The sequence below is a fragment of the Somniosus microcephalus genome, chromosome 4, assembly GCF_052327205.1.
Source record: "Somniosus microcephalus isolate GS21.2 chromosome 4, FLI_Smic_1.0, whole genome shotgun sequence".
NCBI lineage: Eukaryota > Metazoa > Chordata > Chondrichthyes > Squaliformes > Somniosidae > Somniosus > Somniosus microcephalus.
Genome location: NC_140990.1, coordinates 73,058,564 through 73,079,058, shown reverse-complemented (window position 1 = coordinate 73,079,058; position 20,495 = coordinate 73,058,564). Strand labels below are relative to the sequence as shown.

Sequence of the window (20,495 nt, the reverse complement as noted above, 5' to 3'; positions counted from 1 at the left end):
AGCACAGCAACAACAACTTTCATTTACATAGCGCCTATAACGAAATAAAGCCTTCACTAGAGCGGAATCAGTCAAAAACTGACACCGAGACAAAGGAGGAGACTTTAGACAATGTGGAAAATTGCCGAGGTATGTCCTTTCCACAAAAAGCAGGACAAATCCAATCCAGCCAATTACTGCCCCATCACTCTGCTCTCAATCATCAGCAAAGTCATGGAAGGTGTCGTCGACAGCGCTATCAAGCGGCACTTACTCACCAATAACCTGCTCACTGATGTTCAGTTTGGGTTCCACCACGACCACTTGGCTCCAAACCTCATTACAGCCTTGGTCCAAAAATAGACAGAAGAGCTGAATTCCAGAGGTGAGGTGAGAGTGACTGCTCTTGACACAAGGCAGCAATTGACCGAGTGCAGCATCAAGGAGCCCTAGTAAAACTGAAGTCATTGGGAATCAGGCGGAAAAACTCTCCACTGGCTGGAGTCACACCGAGCACAAAGGAATATAGTTGTGATTGTTGGAGGTCAATCATCTCAGCCCCAGGACATCGCTGCAGGTTTGCCTCAAGTGTCCTAGGCTTAACCACCTTCAGCTGTTTCACCAATGTCCTTCACTTACCATAAGGTCAGAAGTGGGGATGTTCGCTGATGATTGCACAGTGATCAATTCCATTCACAACTCCTCAGTTAATGAAGTAGTCCATGCCCGCATGCAGCAAGACTTGGATGATATAAGTGGCAAGTAACATTCGCGCCACACAAGTGCCAGGCATTGACTATCTCTAACAAGAGAGATTCTAACCACTGACCCTTTACATTCAACGGCATTACCATCACTGAATCTCCCACCATCAACATATTGGGGGTTACCATTGACCAGAAACTTAACTGGACCAGCCACATAAATACCGTGGTGACAAGAGCAGGTCAGAGGCTGGGCATTCTGTGACAAGTGTCTCACCTCCTGACTCCCCAAAGCCTTTCTACCATCTACAAGGCACAAGTCAGGTGTGTGATGGAACACTCTCCACTTGCCTGGATGAGTGCAGCAACAACACACAAGAGGCTCAACACCATTCAGGACAAAGCAGCCCGCTTGATTGGCACCCCATCCACCACCTTAAACATTCACTCCCTCCACCACCAGCGTATCGTGGCTGCAGGGTGTACCATCTACATGATGCACTGCACCAAGGCTTCTTTGACAGCACCTCCCAAACCCGCGACCTCTTCCACCTAGAAGGACAAGGGCAGCAGGCATATGGGAACACCACCACCTGCAAGTTCCCCTCCCAAGTTACACACACCATCCTGACTTGTAAATATATCGCCGTTCCTTCATCATCGCTGGTTCCAAATCCTGGAACTCCCTCTATAACAGCACTGCGGGAGCACCTTCACCACACGGACTGTAGCAATTCAAGAAGGCAGCTCAAGACCAGCTTCTCAATGGCAACTGGGAATGGGCAATAAATGTTGGCCTTGCCAGCGATGTCCAGATCCCAATTCAATTAAAAAATCTAAATAGTAAACCTTTAAGAGGAGTAGAGGAGCAGAAAGAAGTGGGTGTTAGATTCCAGCTAACGCCTTGTCTTATTATTTAATAGGTCCAAGAGTTGAGTGTCAACAACTTTAAGATTAACAGATTCTCCGTCCTCTACCGTATCTTATATTGATCCATCAAGCAGAGTAAACAGGCAAGTCCCACGTCCGACTAAGGCAAGTTTGTGGGACGCGACCTTCTTTTCCAGAAGCTGTGTGAGTATTTCTAATGGATCCTTCCCTGCCCCAGTGACCATAAACAGCATCTCTCAGGATCCCTACAAGCATCTTCCCTCTGATCGAGGTCACATTGATGGGCCTGTAGTTCCAGGCTCTGACTTCTCCCTGTTTTGAAAATGGGAATGAGGTGAGCTGCCTTCCAATCTCAGGGAACAAACCCTGACTCTATGGAGCTGTTGATGATACGGGCAAGGGGCTCACAGAGCACCGTCCCATCTCTTTAAACACCCGTGGGTGGATATCATCTGGACCTGGAACACCATCTAATTTCAGATCTCCTATTTTATCCAAGATGACAATCCCTTTTTTTAAAAAATACTTATGATGTTATTGCTCCCTGACCAGTCTCCATTTCTCCTCCATTTACAGACACTCCCTGACCAGTCACCATTTCTCCTTCATTTACAGACACTCCCTGACCAGTCACCATTTCGCCTCCATTTACAGACACTCCCTGACCAGTCTCCATTTCTCCTCCATTTACAGACACTCCCTGACCAATCTCCATTTTCCTTCATTTATAGACGCTCCCTGACCAGTCACCAGTTCTCCTCCATTTACACACGCTCCCTGACTTCCTGCCTCTCACGGAGTTTGGCGCGGGGCCCCTTTGCTGAGCGAATCGAGAGAAACCGGGAAGCGGCGGGCAGATAATGTTGAGTGTTTTAATAATGGGGCCTCGGTCCGTACTCGGGGTGTGAGCAGCCCGCGTTCCCCCGGGCTTCATGAACCCGCTCCCCGAGCTCGGGGTGTGAGCGGCCCGCGTCCCCCCGGGGTTCATGAACCCGCTCCCTGAGCTCGGGGTGTGAGCGGCCCGCGTCCCCCCGGGGTTCATGAACCCGCTCCCTGAGCTCTCTCACCTGATGTGTCAGCGGCTGCTGCCAAGTGCTGCGTATGCTCAACTCACCATCTGTTGTTCCGGTTTAAAGGTCAAGCCCCGCCCCTCACACGCTCCGATTGCCTGCAGGACCCGCAGCCCGCTCGGTACTCCAGCCCCGTCCCCCTCTTCCTATTGGTCCCAGCTTCCGTCAATCATCCGGGCAGTGTGAGCTAAGCATGCGCGGATCTTAGCAGCAGCCGCTAACACATCAGGTGAGAGAGCTCGGGGAGCGGGTTCGTGAACCCCGGGGGGACGCGGGCCGCTCACACCCCGAGCTCGGGGAGCGGGTTCATGAACCCCGGGGGGACGCGGGCCGCTCACACCCCGAGCTCGGGGAGCGGGTTCATGAACCCCGGGGGGACACGGGCCGCTCACACCCCGAGCTCAGGGAGCGGGTTCATCAACCCCGGGGGGCCGCGGGACGCTCACACCCCGAGCTCAGGGAGCGGGTTCATGAGCCCCGGGGGGACGCGGGCTGCTCACACCCCGAGCTCAGGGAGCGGGTTCATCAACCCCGGGGGGACGCGGGCCGCTCACACCACGAGCTTAGGGAGCGGGTTCATGAACCCCGGGGGGATGCGGGCCGCTCACACCCCGAGCTCAGGGAGCGGGTTCATGAACCCCGCGGGGACGCGGGCCGCTCACACCCCGAGCTCAGGGAGCGGGTTCATGAACCCCGGGGGGACGCGGGACGCTCACACCCCGAGCTCAGGGAGCGGGTTCATGAACCCCGGGGGGACGCGGGCCGCTCACACCCCGAGCTCAGGGAGCGGGTTCATGAACCCCGGGGGGACGCGGGCCGCTCACACCCCGAGCTCAGGGAGCGGGTTCATGAACCCCGGGGGGACGCGGGCCGCTCACACCCCGCGCTCAGGGAGCGGGTTCATGAACCCCGGGGGGACGCGGGCCGCTCACACCCCGAGCTCAGGGAGCGGGTTCATCAACCCCGGGGGGCCGCGGGCCGCTCACACCCCGAGCTTAGGGAGCGGGTTCATGAACCCCGGGGGGACGCGGGCCGCTCACACCCCGAGCTTAGGGAGCGGGTTCATGAACCCCGGGGGGACGCGGGCTGCTCACACCCCGAGCTCAGGGAGCGGGTTCATCAACCCCGGGGGGACGCGGGCCGCTCACACCCCGAGCTCAGGGAGCGGGTTCATGAACCCCGGGGGGACGCGGGCTGCTCACAACCCCAGCTCAGGGAGCGGGTTCATGAACCCCGGGGGGACGCGGGGCGCTCACACCCCGAGCTCAGGGAGCGGGTTCATGAACCCCGGGGGGACGCGGGCCGCTCACACCCCGAGCTCAGGGAGCGGGTTCATGAACCCCGGGGGGACGCGGGCCGCTCACACCCCGAGCTCAGGGAGCGGTTTCATGAACCCCGGGGGGACGCGGGCCGCTCACACCCCAAGCTCAGGGAGCGGGTTCATGAACCCCGGGGGGACGCGGGCCGCTCACACCCCGAGTTCAGGGAGCGGGTTCATGAACCCCGGGGGGACGCGGGCCGCTCACACCCCGAGCTCAGGGAGCGGGATCATGAACCCTGGGGGGACGCGGGACGCTCACACCCCGAGCTCAGGGAACGGGTTCATGAACCCCGGGGGGACGCGGGACGCTCACACCCCGAGCTCAGGGAGCGGGTTCATGAACCCCGGGGGGACGCGGGACGCTCACACCCCGAGCTCAGGGAGCGGGTTCATGAACCCCGGGGGGACGCGGGACGCTCACACCCCGAGCTCAGGGAGCGGGTTCATGAACCCCGGGGGGACGCGGGCTGCTCACACCCCGCGTGTGGCCCCAGGCCCCATTATTAAAACGCTCAACATTATCCGCTTCACAAACACCCGGGGTGGGCCTCAGGCCCCGAACAAGAGCCTCAGGGCCAGGCGTTTACCTCGAGCGGGCGGCAGCAGCGGGGCTTTCTCCCAGTGACAGGCCCGGGGTAGCGGCCGCCATCTTGAGAGGCTCAGGGTGCAGCAGGGCGCATGCACGGCCCCCTTGGCCAGGAACCAGGAGGAGAGAATCTTGTCAATTTCTATCCTGGACTCACAGTGACGGCTTTTGTAAACTCCTTTTACAGGCTGTGAGAAGGGCAGCATTTACACACTGCAAACACAAACCAAACATCACATCAAGATCTAACAGAGTCAGTCCATTCACCAGGACCTGAATATCATCGGCCTCTGAATGTGGAAGGAGAAATGTTTGTCTGTTCTGTCTGTGGGGAAAGATTTTAAAGTTCAGTGTGACTGGAAAAGCACCGAGACTCTCTCACCCGAGTGAGAGTGTTCCAGTGCACTGACTGTAGAAAGAGCTTTAACCAGTTACACAGCCTGAAAAATCATCGCACCGTTCACAGTGAGAAGAAACCATACACGTGTTCTGTGTGTGGACGAGGCTTTAACCGATCGTCCAACCTGGAGAGACACAAGGACACCCGCACCACAGGGAAACCATGGAAATGTGGGGACTGTGGGAAGGAATTCAGCTCCCCGACCCGGCTGGAAACTCATTGGCGCATTCACACCGGGGAGAGGCCGTTCACCTGCTCTGTATGTGGGAAGGGATTCAGTCAGTCATCACACCATCTGACACACCAGCGAGTTCATACTGGGGAGAGACCGTTCAGTTGCTCTCATTGTGGGAAGAGATTTGGGCTGTTATCTAACCTCACTGACCACCAGCAAATTCACACGGGAGAGAGGCCATTCAGTTGCTCTCAGTGCGGGAAGAGGTTCGGGCAGTCATCTAGCCTCACTGACCACCAGCGAGTTCACACTGGGGAGAGGCAGTTCACCTGCATTGTGTGTGGAATGGGATTTGCTCGATTAGCCAACCTCACTAAACACCAACTTGTTCACACTGAAAAGAGACCTTTCAAATGTTCTGAGTGTGAGAAGAGCTTTAAAAGCACAAGAGATCTACTGACACACCAACACACTCACACTGGGGAGAGGCCGTTCACCTGCTCCGTTTGTGGGAAGGGATTTGCTAATTCATCCAACCTGCTGACACACCATCGAGTTCACACCGGGGAGAGGCCGTTCACCTGCTCCATTTGTGGAAAAAAATTCATTCAGTCATCCCACCTGCTGACACACCAGCGAGTTCACACTGGGGAGCGGGCGTTCACCTGTTCCGTGTGTGGGACGGGATTCATTCAGTCATCCCAGCTGCTGAATCATCAGCAAGTTCACACTGGGGAGAGGCCGTTCACCTGCTCCGAGTGTGGGAAGGGATTCACTCGGTCATCCCACCTGCTGAAACACCAGCGACTTCACAAGTGACTGCAGGGGTTGGATTCTTCTGTTATTGCTGCTGTTAATCATATCCAGGACTGAACCTTGTTCATTCTGACAGTTGGGGTTTGTTTCTGCTGAAGTTAATAACTTCTATAACTGGGCTGGAGTTTAATATTCTCGATAAACGTCAAATAATTCAGTTTTGTTTCAAACACGCAGTGTGTCGAGTATTTGTTTCCTCCAAGATGAGAGGAGATGAACAGAACTGGAAAATGTTGGAAAAGTAACAGATTTTTAAGCAACTTTTTCCATTTCTGATGAAGGGTCATTGACCTGAAACATTAACTCTGTTTCGCTCCCCACGATGCTGCCTGACCTGCTGAGTGTTTCATGCATTTTCTGTTGTTGTTTCAGATTTCCAGCATTCACAGTATTTTGCTACAGAAAATCATCTGGTGGATGCTGATTCGCTCAATTCCTTCAAGCGAGAGCTGGACCTGTTTCTGGCTGAGGCGGAGATCACCTCTTACAGAAGGTTGGTACTGCAGGGATTTCAGGGCCAGTGTGATCTCCTGGACTAGTTGCGATCACCTAGATGGGTCAGACAGGAATCGGGAAGATTTTTTTGGCCTGGGTTTTTACCTGTATTTTTGCCTCTCTCAGGAGCTCATGTGATTTCGGGAGGGGTGGAGTGTATATATTGTGATACACAAGGTATCGCCAATGTGTGGGACTGGCTGGATGGACCAGAGGGTCTTTACCTGTCCCTCATTGTTCGGATCTTCCATTCACTAATCCGGTCTTTCAAAGGCGGGGCTTTTACCCAGCATTCCCCGCGGTGGGGAATGTGCCGCACCCAGACTGCAGGAGCCCAGTGCGCAGGCGCGGTACCGGACTATGTTTGGAGCATGCGCAGTAAGTGTACCGGGGAAGGACAGAGGTTGGACACGGGGTCCTTGCAGCGCGGAATAGACGGCGAGGCGGAGCGGAGTAATGGACCGGCAAGTGGGCGGGTCGGTTCATAAACAACTGGAGAAGGCCGCAAGTACCGGATAATAACCCGAGGATCCCGCGTTTGCAACTACTGGACTTTCTCCGGGTGACTGGCCCTGGTTAACGATCACCATCTTTGTGCAGCAAAGCAGAAAGATTCAATGCGCCGCCATCATGATTCAAAACGTATCAGAGCGACTGCGCGGCCATCTTAGTATAGGAAGATAAAGGTTTCACGGTCTGTTCCCAACCGGGTCCCAGTGCCCGGGTGAGAGAATCATTGCTTCATTTATTTTACCCTTATTCTCCACACACAGCATCACGATCTGACAGAGTCAGTCGATTGATCAGGACCAGACTATCATCGACCTTCGAACGTGGATGAGAAATGTTTTAACCAGTTACACAGCCTGAAACAACATTGCACCATTCACAGCGGGAAGAAACCGTATACAGAAGAATTCATAAGAAGCAGTAATAGGCCATACGGCCCTTCGAGCCTGCTACATGTTCTGTGTGTGGACAAGGCTTGAATTGATTGTCCAACCTGGAGAGTCGCAAGTATACCTGCATCATGGAGAAACCGTGGAAATGTGGGGACTGTGGGAAGGGATTCAATTCCCTGTCTCAGCTGGAAAATCATCGATGCACTCACACCGGGGAAAGACTGTTCACCTGCTCCGAGTGTGGGAAGGGATTCACTCGTTCATCCAACCTGCTGATGCACCAGCACATTCACACCGGGGAGAGGCCGTTCACCTGCTCTGTGTGTGGGAAAGGATTTAATCGATCATCCAACCTTCTGATGCACCGGCGCATTCACACTGGGGAGAGGCCGTTCACCTGTTCTGTGTGTGAGAAGGGATTCACTAAGTCATCCGACCTTCTGATACACAAGCGAGTTCACACTGGGGAGAGGCCATTCACTTGTTCTGTGTGTGAGAAGGGATTCACTAATTCATCTGAGCTTCTGATACACCAGCGAGTTCACACTGGGGAGAGGCCGTTCACCTGCTCCGTGTGCGGGAAGCGATTCACTCAGTCATCCACCCTGCTGAGACACCAGCGAGTTCACACTGGGGAGAGGCCGTTCACCTGCTCCGTGTGTGGACAGGGATTCATTCAGTCATCCAACCTGCTGAGACACCAGCGAGTTCACACTGGGGAGAGGCCGTTCACCTGCTCCGTGTGTGGGAAGGGATTCACTCGGTCATCCCACCTGCTTAGACACCAGCAAGTTCACAAGTGACTGCAGAGGTTGGATTCTGCTGTTATTGCTGCTGTTAATTGCATCCAGGACTGAACCGTGTTCATCCTGACAGTTCAGGTTTGTTTCTGCTGATGTTAAACTCCAGCCCAGTTATAGGGGTTATTAATATTCTGGATATATGGCTGATTGACTTGTTGAGGTTGCAGTGTCCCTTTAAGAACCGCTGTCTGATTTTGCCACTTAATTCAGGGACTCTCCTCAGAAATTTGTTTGCAATAAAATTATGAACTTTTACTTTAATGCTAAATTCATCTTTGGTACAATATCTACAATTCAGTGTCTGAAAGGTTTCACTGATTAACATCTCCAATTAGAAAGTGCTGATTAATCCTCGCTGACAATTCTCACTGACTTGAATATTACACACAGTGGCACCTCCATTATCCAGCAGAAAGAAGGGGAATGGAATTGGTGGAGAATCGAGAGTCCCCAAATGTTGCCCCTCCTGTCCGATACAACAATCCCCTTGGCACGGGAATGGAGACAGTACGCAGTACTCCAGGTGTGGTCTCACTAATACCCTGTACAGTTGTAGCAGTTTGAGAGTGATGTAGTCCAATCTAAAACTAAGGTCTTCAATCTAAACAGAGGAAAAAACAAGGGTATGAGGGACAAATTGGCCATGGTAGATTGGGAGACTACACTAAAAGGTATGAAGGTGGACATACAATGGCTAACATTCAAGGAAATAATGCATAATTTACATCAAACATATATACCTCTAGGGCATAAAAACCCAAAAGGAAATGTGATCCAACCATGGCTAACAAAAGAAATTAAAGCTAGTATTAAGTCAAAGGAGGAAGCTTATAAAGTTGCCAGAAAAAGCGGTCAGCCTGAGGATTGGGATCTTTTTAGAAATCAGCAAAGGGGGACCAAGAAATTGATAAAGAAAGAGAAAATGAAATATGAGCACAAACTAGCAAAAAATATAAAAGACTGGCGAAGGTAAATGTAGGTCCTTTACAGTCAGAGACGGGAGAATTTATAATGGGGAATGAGGAAATGGCAGGGAAATTAAATAAATATTTTGTTTCTGCCTTCACGGAGGAAGACACAAAAAACCTCCCAGAAATACAAGAAAACCAAGGATGTGGCAAGAATGAGGAACTTAAAGAAATTATTATTAGTAAAAAAACAGTACTAACAAAATTAATGGGACTAAAAGTCGATAAAACCCAAGGACCAGATGATCTACATCCTAGGGTTTTGAAAGAGGTGAACATTGGGATAGTGGACGCATTGGTTGTCATCTTCCAAAATTCTATAGATTCTGGAATGGTTCCTGCAGATTGGAGGATAGCAAATGTAACCCCACTATTTAAGAAAGGAGGGAGAGAGAAAACGGGGAACTTCAGACCTGTTAGCCTCACATCAGTAGTTGGGAAAATGCTGGAATTTATTATAAAGGATGCAATAACTGAGCACTTAGAAACTAATAGTAAGATTGGGCAGAGTTAACATGGATTTATGAAAGGGAAATCCTGTTTGACAAACCTATTGGAGTTCTTTGAGGTTGTAACTAGTGGAGTAGATAAAGGGGAACCGGTAGATGTGTATTTGGATTTTCAGAAGGCCTTCGATAAGGTCCCACACAAGAGGTTGGTGAACAAAATTTGGGGTAATATACTAGCATGGATTGAGAATTGGTTAACAGACAGAAAACAAAGAGTAGGGTTAAACGGGTCTTTTTCAGGATGGCAGGCTGTGACTAGTGGGGTACCGCAAGGATCGGTATTTGGGCCCCAGCTATTCACAATCTATATCAATGATTTGGATGAGGGGACTAAATGTAACATTTCCAAATTTGCTGATGATACAAAGCTAGGTGGCAGTGTCAGTTGTGAAGAGGATGTGAAGAGGTTTCAAGGGGATCTCGACAGGCTCAGTGGGTGGGCGAGAACTTGGCAGATGGAATATAATGTGGATAAATGTGAAGTTAACCACTTTGGTAGAAAAATCAGAAAGGCAGAGTCCTAAATGGTGAAAGATTGGGGAATGCAGATGCTCAAAGGGACCTGGGTGTCCTTGTACATGAGTCACTGAAAGTGAATGTGCAGGTGCAGCAAGCCATTAGGAAGGCAAATGGTATGCTGGCCTTCATTACATGAGGATTTGAGTACAGGAGTAAAGAAGTCTTACTGCAATTCTATAGGGCCTTGGTGATACCACACCTGGAGTACTGTGTACAATTTTGGTCCCCTTACCTAAGGAAGGATATACTTGCCACAGAGGGAGTGCAATGAAGGTTCACGAGATTGATTCCTGGGATGGCGGGACTGTCATATGAGAAGAGATTGAGTAAACTGGGCCTGTATTCTCTTGCATTCAGAAGAATGAGAGAGGGTCTCGTTGAAGCATACAAAATTATTACAGGGCTTGATCGGATGGATGCTGGGAGAATGTTTCCCTTGGCTGGGGAGTCTAGAACCAGGGGCCACAGCCTCAGGATAAAGGGTAGGCCATTCAGGACTGAGATGAGGAGAAATTTCTTCACACAGAGGGTGGTGAATCTTTGGAATTCTCTACCCCAGAGGGCTGTGGAGGCTCAGTCATTGGGTATATTCAAAACAGAAGTGGATATATTTCTGACTAGTAAGGGCATCAAGGGATACGGCGATAGGGCTGGTGAATGGAATTCAGGCAGAAGATCCACCATGATCTCATTGAATGGCGGAGCAGGCTTGAAAGGCAGAATAGCCTACTCCTGCTCCTATTTCTTATGAGACCTATGCATGGAGGCAGAGGCCATGCCTGAGGTTCTAAATGAGTACTTTGCATCTGTCTTCACCAAGGAAGCAGATGCTGCCAAAGTCATAGTGAAAGAGGAGGTAGTGGAGATACTGGTTGAGATAAGAATTGATAAAGAAGAGGTACTAGAAAGGCTGTCTGAACTTAAAGTTGATAAGTCACCAGGACTTGATGGGATGCATACTCGGATGCTGAGGGAGGTTAAGGATCAAATCACGGAGGTACTGGCCATAATCTTCCAATCCTCCTTAGATACAGGGGTGGTGCCAGAGGACTGGAGAATTGCAGATGTTACACCCTTTTTCAAAAAAGGATGTAAGGATAAACCCAGCAGCTACAAACCAGTCAGTTTAACCTCAGTAGTGGGGAAGCTTTTGGAAATGATAATCAGGGACAAAGTTAACAGTCACTTGGAGAAGTGTGGATTAATTAAGGAAAGCCAGCATGGATTTGTTAAAGGCAAATCACGTTTAACTAACTTGATCGAGTTTTTTGATGAGGTAACAGAGAGGGTTGATGAGGGCAATGCGGTTGACGTGGTGTACATGGATTTCCAAAAGGTGTTCGACAAAGTGCCACATAATAGGCTTGCCAGCAAAGTTGAAGCCCATGGAATAAAAGGGACAGTGACAGCATGGATAAATCATTCTTGATAAGATTACTTAAGCAGTTTAAGTAAAGGGGAAAAGTTAAATATTTGGGATTCTGTTGGTTTAAGAAGAGTAAAACAAGGTAACACTGCAGTAGGAGTAAATTGGCACAGCAGGCAGTGGAAACCAGTTCTCTAACCAATCAGCAGGGGTGACTCATTTGGCTGTAAACAAACAAACAGTATAAAAAGACCAGTGCTAGTGCGAGCAAGCCCTGAGTGCGAGTCAGCAGAGAGTGTTGTGAGTTTGGGTAACTGTGAGTTAGGGTAAGTGGGGTGTTAGGTGCTCTTTTCAAACTTTAACTCTGTGGGTTGTAGTGAATAAGGCCTTTCTGGTGCAGAGTGACTGTTGGTAAACCATTTAACTGGTGTAATTAGAGGGATTGATTTAATTTAAATCCAATTAATTAAAGGGGATACTAGCATCTATAATCGGGCAGAGGGTGTCCATAACTAACAATAAAAAAATTAATTAATTACATAGAATGGAGCAGGTGATGTGTTACTGTTGCGGGATGTGGGAGCCGGTGGACCCCATTGAGGCTCACGGTGATTACATCTGTGACAAGTGTCTGCTGCTACAGGAACTCCAGCTCCGTGTTGATGAGCTGGAGTCTGAGCTTCAGACACTGCGACACATCAGGGAGGGGGAGAAGTACCTGGACTCTGTGTTTCAGGAGGTGGTCACACCTATGAAGTTAATTAATTCAGATGTAGCCCATGGTCAGGGACAGGACAGTGTGACTACGAGTGAGGCAGGTACAGGGATCCAGGAGGTAGTGTTGGAGGAGCCACAGCCCTTGCTCTTGTCCAACAGGTTCGAGGTTCTTACTCCCTGTGGGGACGGGAGCAGGGACTGCAGGGAGGATGAGCAACCTGGCCACAGCACCGTGGAACGGGGGGCCATTCAAGAGGGGGGAGTAAATAGAAATGTTGTAGTGGTAGGGGATAGTATTATTATGGGGATAGATAGAGTTCTCTGCAGCCGAGAGCGAGAGTCCCGAAGGCTGTGTTGCCTACCCGGTGCCAGGGTTAAGGACATCTACTCTGAGCTGGAAAGAAACTTGCAGTGGGAGGGGGTGGATCCAGTTGTCGTGGTCCATGTTGGTACAAATGACGTAGATAGGACTAAGAAGCCGGTTCTGTTAAAGGAGTATGAGCAGCTAGGGGTCAAATTAAAAAACAGAACCTCAAGGGTAATAATCCTACCTGAGCCACGAGCGAATTTGGCTAGGACAAATAAAATTACAGAGTTAAATGCGTGGCTCAAAGACTGGTGTGGGAGAAATGGGTTTTGCTTCCTGGGACACTGGCACCAGTACTGGGGCAGGAGGGAGCTGTTCCGTTGGGACGGGCTTCACTTGGCCAGTGCTGGGACTAGAGTCCTGGCGAATCATATAACTAGGGCTGTAGAGAGGGCTTTAAACTAACTAGTGGGGGGGAGGTTCCTAGAGAGCAAATAATAAAAATGACAACAGAGAAGGTCATAGACTTAGGTAGCAGTGGGGAAATTAAAAACCAGAGTGTGTCAGGAAGGGGCAGAAGGTATGGAGTAAAAGGTAAAGTAATAAAAAGGGCAAAAGCAGGAACTAAGTGTCACAAAACATATTTGAAAGTTCTCTATCTGAATGCACGTAGCATTCGTAACAAAATAGACGAGTTAATGGTACAAATAATTACATATGGGTATCATCTTGTGGCCATTACAGAAACATGGCTGCAGGGTGACAATGCCTGGGAATTAAACATACCAGGTTATTTAACGATCAGGAAGGACAGGCAGGAAGGAAGGGGAGGTGGGGTGGCTATGTTAATAAAGGAAGGAATCACTGTAATACAGAGAAATGATATTGGGTCAAAAGATCAGGATAATGAAACAGTTTGGGTGGAGATAAGGAATAATAAGGGGAAAAAAACATTAGTGGGCATAGTCTATAAGCCTCCGAACAGTTGCAACTCTGTTGGACGGAGTATCAATCAGGAAATAGTTGAGGCTTGTAATAAGGGAACATCTATAATTATGGGGGATTTTAAATATCATATTAATTGGACAAATCAAATTGGGCAGGGCTGCCTTGAGGATGAGTTCATTGAGTGTATTAGGGATGGGTTTCTTGAGCAGTATGTAACTGAACCGACCAGGGGGCAAGCAACCTTAGATCTGGTCTTGTGTAACAAGACAGGATTAATTTAAAATGTCCTAGTAAAGGATCCCCTTGGAATGAGTGACCATAACATGGTTGAATTCCATATTCAATTAGAGGGTGAGAAGGTTGGATCTCAAACAAGCGTGCTAAGCTTGAATAAAGGAGACTATGAAGGTAGGAGAGCGGAATTGAGTAGAGTGGATTGGGAAAATAGATTAAAGGGTAAGACGATACATGATCAGTGGTGTACATTTAAGGAGTTATTTTACAACTTCCAAAAAATATATATTCCACTGAGAAGAAAAGGGTGTAAAAGAAAAGACAGCCATCCATGGCTAAGTAAAGAAATTAAGGATAGTATTCGACTAAAAACAAGGGCACATAAGGTAGCCAAATCTAGTGGGAGGATAGAGGATTGGGAAAACATTAAAAGACAGCAAAAAATAACAAAAAGATTGATTAAGAAAGGGAAGATAGATTATGAAAGTAAATTAGCAATAAATATAAAAACAGATAGTAAGAGTTTTTATAGTTATATAAAAAGGAAAAGGGTGGCTAAAGTAAATGTTGGTCCCTTAGAGGATGAGACCGGGAAATTAATGGTGGGAAATATGGAGATGGCAAAAACACTGAATGAATATTTTGTATCAGTCTTTACAGTAGAGGACACTAAGAATATCCCAACACTGGACAAACAGGGGGCTATGGGGGGGAGGAGCTAAACACGATCAAAATCACTAAGGAAGTGGTACTCGGTAAAATAATGGGACTCAAGGTGGATCAATCACCTGGACCTGATGGCTTACATCCTAAGGTCTTGAGGGAAGTGGCGGTAGGGATTGTGGATGCATTGGTAATAATTTTCCAAAACTCCCTGGACTCAGCAAAGGTCCCGGCAGACTGGAAAACTGCTAATGTAACACCCTTATTTAAAAAGGGCAGTAGACAGAAGGCTGGAAACTATAGACCGGTTAGCCTAACACCTGTGGTAGGTAAAATTTTGGAGTCCATTATCAAGGAGACAGTAACAGGACATTTGGATAAACATAATTTAATAGGACAAAGTCAGCATGGCTTTATGAAGGGGAAGTCATGTTTGACAAATTTGCTGGAGTTCTTTGAGGAAGTAACATATAGGGTGGATAAAGGGGAACCAGTGGACGTAGTGTATTTAGACTTCCAAAAGGCATTTGACAAGGTGCCACACAAAAGATTATTGCTTAAGATAAAAAAAATCACGGGATTGGGGGTAATATTCTGGCATGGATAGAGGATTGGCTATCTAACAGAAAGCAGAGAGTTGGGATAAATGGTTCATTCTCAGACTGGCAATCAGTAACTAGTGGTGTTCCGCAGGGGTCAGTGCTGGGTCCCCAACTCTTTACAATCTATATTAACGATTTGGAGGAGGGGACTGAGTGTAACATATCAAAGTTTGCAGATGATACTAAGATGGGAGGGAAAGTAGTGAGTGAGGAGGACATAAAAAACCTGCAAGGGGACATAGACAGGCTAAGTAAGTGGGCAGAGATTTGGCAGATGGAATACAATACTGGAAAGTGTGAGGTTATGCACTTTGGCAGGAAAAATCGTAGAGCAAGTTATCATCTTAATGGCAAGAAACTGGAAAGTACTGAAGTACAAAGGGATCTGGGGGTCCTGGTGCACGAAACTCAAAAGGTTAGTATGCAGGTGCAGCAAGTGATTAAGAAGGCCAATGGAATGTTGGCTTTTATTGCTAGGGGGATAGAATATAAAAATAGGGAGGTATTGCTTCAGTTGTACAAGGTATTGGTGAGACCGCACCTGGAATACTGCATACAGTTTTGGTGTCCATATTTAAGAAAAGACATACTTGCTCTCGAGTCAGTACAAAGAAGGTTCACTCGGTTAATCCCGGGGAGGAGGGGATGGACATATGAGGAGAGGTTGAGTAGATTGGGACTCTACTCATTGGAGTTCAGAAGAATGAGAGGCGATCTTATTGAAACGTATAAGATTGTGAAGGGGTTGGATCGGGTGGATGCGGGGAGGATGTTCCCGATGATGGGTGAAACTAGAACTAGGGGGCATAGTCTTAGAATAAGGGGCTGCTCTTTCAAAACTGAGATGAGGAGGAACTACTTCGCTCAGAGGGTGGTAGGTCCATGAAATATGCTGCCCCAAAAAGCTGTAGAAGCTACATCATTACATAAATTTAAAACAGAAATAGACAGTTTCCTAGAAGTGAAGGGAATTAAGGGTTATGGGGAGCGGGCAGGAATTTGGACATGAGTCTAGGTTCGGATCGGTCATGGCCCTGTGGGTAGCGGAGCGGGCCCAGGGGCCGTGTAGCCTGATCCTGCTCCTATTTCGTGTGTCTAATTCTGTTAGATTCAGGAGATGGTTCTGTGATAGTAGATTGGCGGTTAGTATCAGATCAGCCATGATAATGAATGGCGGAGCAGGCTCGAGGGGCCGATTGGCCTACTCCTGCTCCTATTTCTTATGTTCTTATACGCAATTGGCTAAGTGACAGAAAAAAGGAGAGTAGTGGTGAACGGTTGTTTTTCGGACAGGAGGAAGGTATACAGTGGTGTTCCCCAGGGGTCGGTACTAGGATCACTGATTTTCTTGATATATTAAGGACTTAGACTTGGGTGTACAGGGCACAATTTAAAAATGTGCAGATGACACAAAATTAGAAGTATAGTGAACAGTGAGGAGGATAGTGATAGACTTCAAGAAGACATAGACAGGCTGGTGGAATGGGCGGACACGTGGGAGATAAAATTTAACACAGAAAAGTGCGAAGTGATACATTTTGGTAGGAAGAACGAGGAGAGGTAATATAAACTAAAGGGTACAATCCTAAAGTGGGTGCATGAACAGAGAGACCTGGGGGTATGTGTGCACAAATCGTTGAAGGTGGCAGGGCAGGTTGAGAAAGTGGTTAAAAAAGCATACGGGGTCCTGGGCTTTATAAATAGAGGCATAGAGTCCAAAAGCAAGGAAGTTATGATGAACCTTTATAAAACACTGGTTCGGCCTCAACTGGAGTATTGTGTCCAGTTCTGGGCACCGCACTTTAGGAAGGATGTGAAGGCCTTAGAGAGGGTGCAGAAAAGGTTTACAAGAATAGTTCCAGGGATAAGGGATGAGGGACTTCAGTTACGTGGACAAACTCGAGAAGCTGGGGTCGTTCTCCTTAGAGCAGAGAAGGTTGGGAGATCTGATAGAGGTGTTCAAAATGATGAGGGTTCTGGACAGAGTAGAGAGAAACTGTTCCCATTGGCGGAAGGGTCGAGAACCAGAGGACACAGATTTAAGGTGCTTGGCAAAATAACCAAAGACGACATGAGGGAAAACTTTTTTACTCAGCGAGTGGTTAGGATCTGGACTGCACTGCCTGAAAGGATGGTGAAGGCAGATTCAATCACAGTTTTCAAAAGGGAATTGCAGGGCTATGGGGAAAAGGCGGGGCAGTGGGACTAGTTGAAGTGGTTTTGCAGAGAGCTGGCACGGGCTCGACGGGCCGAATGGCCTCCTTCTGTGCTGTCACCATTCTATGATTCTATCTATGTCAAATAAATCAGCTTTGTTTCAAACACAGTGTGTTGAGTCCTTGATGTCTCCAAGATAAGAGGAGACTATTTGATGTCCTCTTGCTGACTGCTCCATTTTTGGGCCTTTTCACCTTTCTAATTATTTCAGTTCTCATACCTTCGGTTACTCTCATGGACAAGTCCCAGCTCCCCATACATTCCAGAGTGCCTCTCCTACCCTTGGTATCCAGGGAAGGTATCGGTAACACGCCTGGGATCACTAAACACAAAACCCAGTCTGTTAATCGCTTTCAGCTACTGGACTTAGTGTGTGACCCACAGCATCTCTCTCACCTTCGATATGTGAATAGAGCATCACGCCTGCAAACCTGGTTTTAAATTTAAATCCACTCAGAAAATGTATTTAACAAAATACGAACAAATAAACACGTCACGGCCTAATAATCCAGCTCTATGTTCACAGGAGGAAGCCTGTTAGCTAACTCCTCGAGTAGACAAAATAATGAAAGATCCCAAATGTAAGAGTCCCTCGAATCCTTTGTTAATACCTTTCAAATCCTGAACGGCTCCTGCCTTATTCGAGAATTCCCCATCCCTGTGGGAATCGATTTTGGTCAAAAACTACTAATTGGAAATTTCTCTCTTTCAGGTGTTTCAAGCTGACCAGGTCCTTCACTCAGAGAATCTCCAAGGAGACTCTTTGATTTAAACACAGCTCTCCCCTCTTTTATATCCAGGATTAGTTACCGGGAATTTGAATACCTGACCACTCAAATTTAAAAGGACCCTTCAGTGATATACAGACTGAACCAATCGCACAGCTCTGGTGTGGAAGACTGCTAATGTGGTACCCTTGTTTAAAAAGGGAGAAAAGGATAGACTGAGTAATTACAGGCCAGTCAGCCTAACCTCGGTGGTGGGAAAATTATTGAAAAGAATTCTGAAGGACAGGATAAATCTTCATTTAGAAAGACACGGATTAATCAAGAATAGTCAGCATGGATTTGTTAAGGGAAGGTCGTGTCTGACAAACCTGATTGAATTTTTTGAGGAGTTAACAAGGTGGGTAGATGAGGGAAGTGCATTTAATGCAGTGTAAATGGACTTTAGCAAGGCTTTTGATAAGGTTCCACATGGCAGACTGGTCACGAAGTTAAAAGCCCATGGGATCCAGGGCAAAGTGTCAAGTTGGATTCAAAACTGGCTCGGAGACAGGAAGCAGAGGGTAACGGTTGATGGGTGTTTTTGTGACTGGAAGGCTGTTTCCAGTGGGGTTCCGCAGGGATCAGTGCTAGGTCCCTTGCTTTTTGTGGTATATATCAATGATTTAGACTTGAATATAGGGGATATGATTAAGAAATTTGCAGATGATGCTAAAATCGACTGTGTGGTTGATACTGAAGAAGGAAGCTGCAGACTGCAGGACGGTATCAATAAATTGGTCAGGTGGGCAGAACAGTGGCAAATGGAATTCAATCTGGAGAAGTGTGAGGTAATGCATTTGGGGAGGGCTAACAAGGAAAGGGAATACACATTAAATGGTAGGACACTGAGTAGTGTAGAGGAACAAAGGGACCTTGGAGTGAATGCCCCTTTATCAACTTGTCCTCCCACTTTTAAAGGTTTGTGTATCTGAACTGCTTGTAGGTTTTAGAGATATTAACATAACATGGTTAAAATACATTAGCATAAAATGTCTGATAGAATGTGTATTTTGGGAAAGAGAAGTTTAAAATAACAACAGAAAATGCTGGAAAAACTCAGCAGGTCAGGCAACATCCGGGGAGAGAAATTTGAGTTGACGTTTCGGGTCGAACCCTTCTTCAAAACTGGAAAGAAAAGAAAATAGATCGAAGGCAGGGCTGCGATCAGACAAAAGAAGTGAAAGAAACAAAAGAAGTAAAAGAGACAATAAAAGGCATTCGAAGCTAGACGAGATGGTAATAGGCTGAGATTAGGTGTGAAGTGTACTGGCAGGGCAAGAGATAGCTGCCAGGTGTGAGAGAGAAACAAAAGGAAAGGGGGGGGAAAGGAGTGGAAAAATTACAAGTAAAAATGTGAAAGGGGCCAAGGTTATGATCTGAAATTGTTGAACTCGATATTGAGTCCGGAAGGCTGCAGAGTGCCTAATCGGAAGATGAGGTGCTGTTCCTCGAGTTTACGTTGAGCTTCCGTGGAACAATACAAGAGGCCAAGGACGGTGAGGTCCGAGTGGGAATGGAGCGGTGAATTAAAATGACAGGCGACCGGAAGCTCGGGGTCACCCTTACGGACTGAACGGAGGTGTTCCGCAAAGCGGTCACCCAATCTGCGTTTGGTCTCCCCAATGTAGAGGAGACCGCATCATGAGCAGCGAATACAGTATACTAGATTGCGAGAAGTACAAGTAAATCGCTGTTTCACCTGGAAGGGGTGTTTGGGGCCCTGGACAGTGGGAAGGGGGGAGGTATAGGGGCAGGTGTTACATCTCCTCCGCTTGCACGGGAAGGTGCCAGGCGAAGGGGAAGGGCTGTTTGGGGTGATAGAGGAGTGGACTAGGGTGTCTCGGAGGGAGCGGTCCCTACGGAATGCTGAAAGGGGAGGGGAAGATACATTTGGTGGTGGGATCACTTTGGAGGTAGCGGAAATGCTGGAGGATGATCCGTTGAATGTGGAGGCTGGTGGGGTGAAAGGTGAGGACAAGGGGAACCCTATCGTGGTTCCGGGCGGGAGGGCCAGGGGTGAGGGCAGAAGTGCGGGAGATAGAACTGACACGGTCGAGGGCAGTGTCAACCACAGTAGAGGGGAATCCTCGGTTGCGGAAAAAGGAAGACATGTCTGAAGCACTGGTGTGGAAGGTGGCATCGTCGGAGACGGAGAAACTGGGAGAATGGAATAGAGTCCTTACAGGAGGCGGGGTGGGAGGAAGTGTAGTCCAGGTAGCTGTGGGAGTCAGTGGGCTTGTAGTGAATATTGGTCGATAACCTATCCCCAGAGATGGAGACAGAGAAGTCGAGGAAGGGAAGGGAAGAGTCAGAGATGGACCATGTGAAGGTGAGGGAAGGGTGGAAATTGGAGGCAAAGTGAATGAAATTGTCAAGTTCGGGGCGAGAGCAGGAAACGGCACCGATACAGTCGTCAATGTATCGGAAAAAGAGGTGAGGGAGGGGACCCGAGTAGAACTGGAACAAAGATTGTTCCACATAGCCCACGAAAGACAGGCATAGTCTGAGTTCGAAACTCGTTAAACAGGCGTTTCAC

The 20,495-nt window shown here is 48.4% G+C and overlaps 2 protein-coding genes and 1 pseudogene across 2 annotated transcripts in view; 2 read left to right on the top strand and 1 right to left on the bottom strand.

Moving 5' to 3' along the window:
- The window catches only part of LOC147119209 (uncharacterized), a 139,291-nt pseudogene that overhangs the window by 4,970 nt on the left and 113,826 nt on the right, over positions 1-20,495 (bottom strand).
- LOC147119213 (uncharacterized) lies at positions 112-5,949 on the top strand. The gene is made up of 2 exons (XM_085987065.1): positions 112-129; positions 4,917-5,949. The coding sequence occupies exons 1-2, from the start codon at positions 112-114 to the stop codon at positions 5,943-5,945; spliced, it is 1,047 nt and encodes a 348-aa protein (XP_085843191.1). The 3' UTR covers positions 5,946-5,949.
- The window catches only part of LOC147119210 (uncharacterized), a 96,216-nt gene continuing 83,145 nt past the window's right edge, over positions 7,425-20,495 (top strand). The window contains exon 1 of the mRNA XM_085984923.1: positions 7,425-8,130. Coding sequence (XP_085841049.1) covers positions 7,468-8,130 — 663 coding nt within the window. The 5' untranslated portion in view covers positions 7,425-7,467. The remainder of the gene's footprint in view (positions 8,131-20,495) is intronic.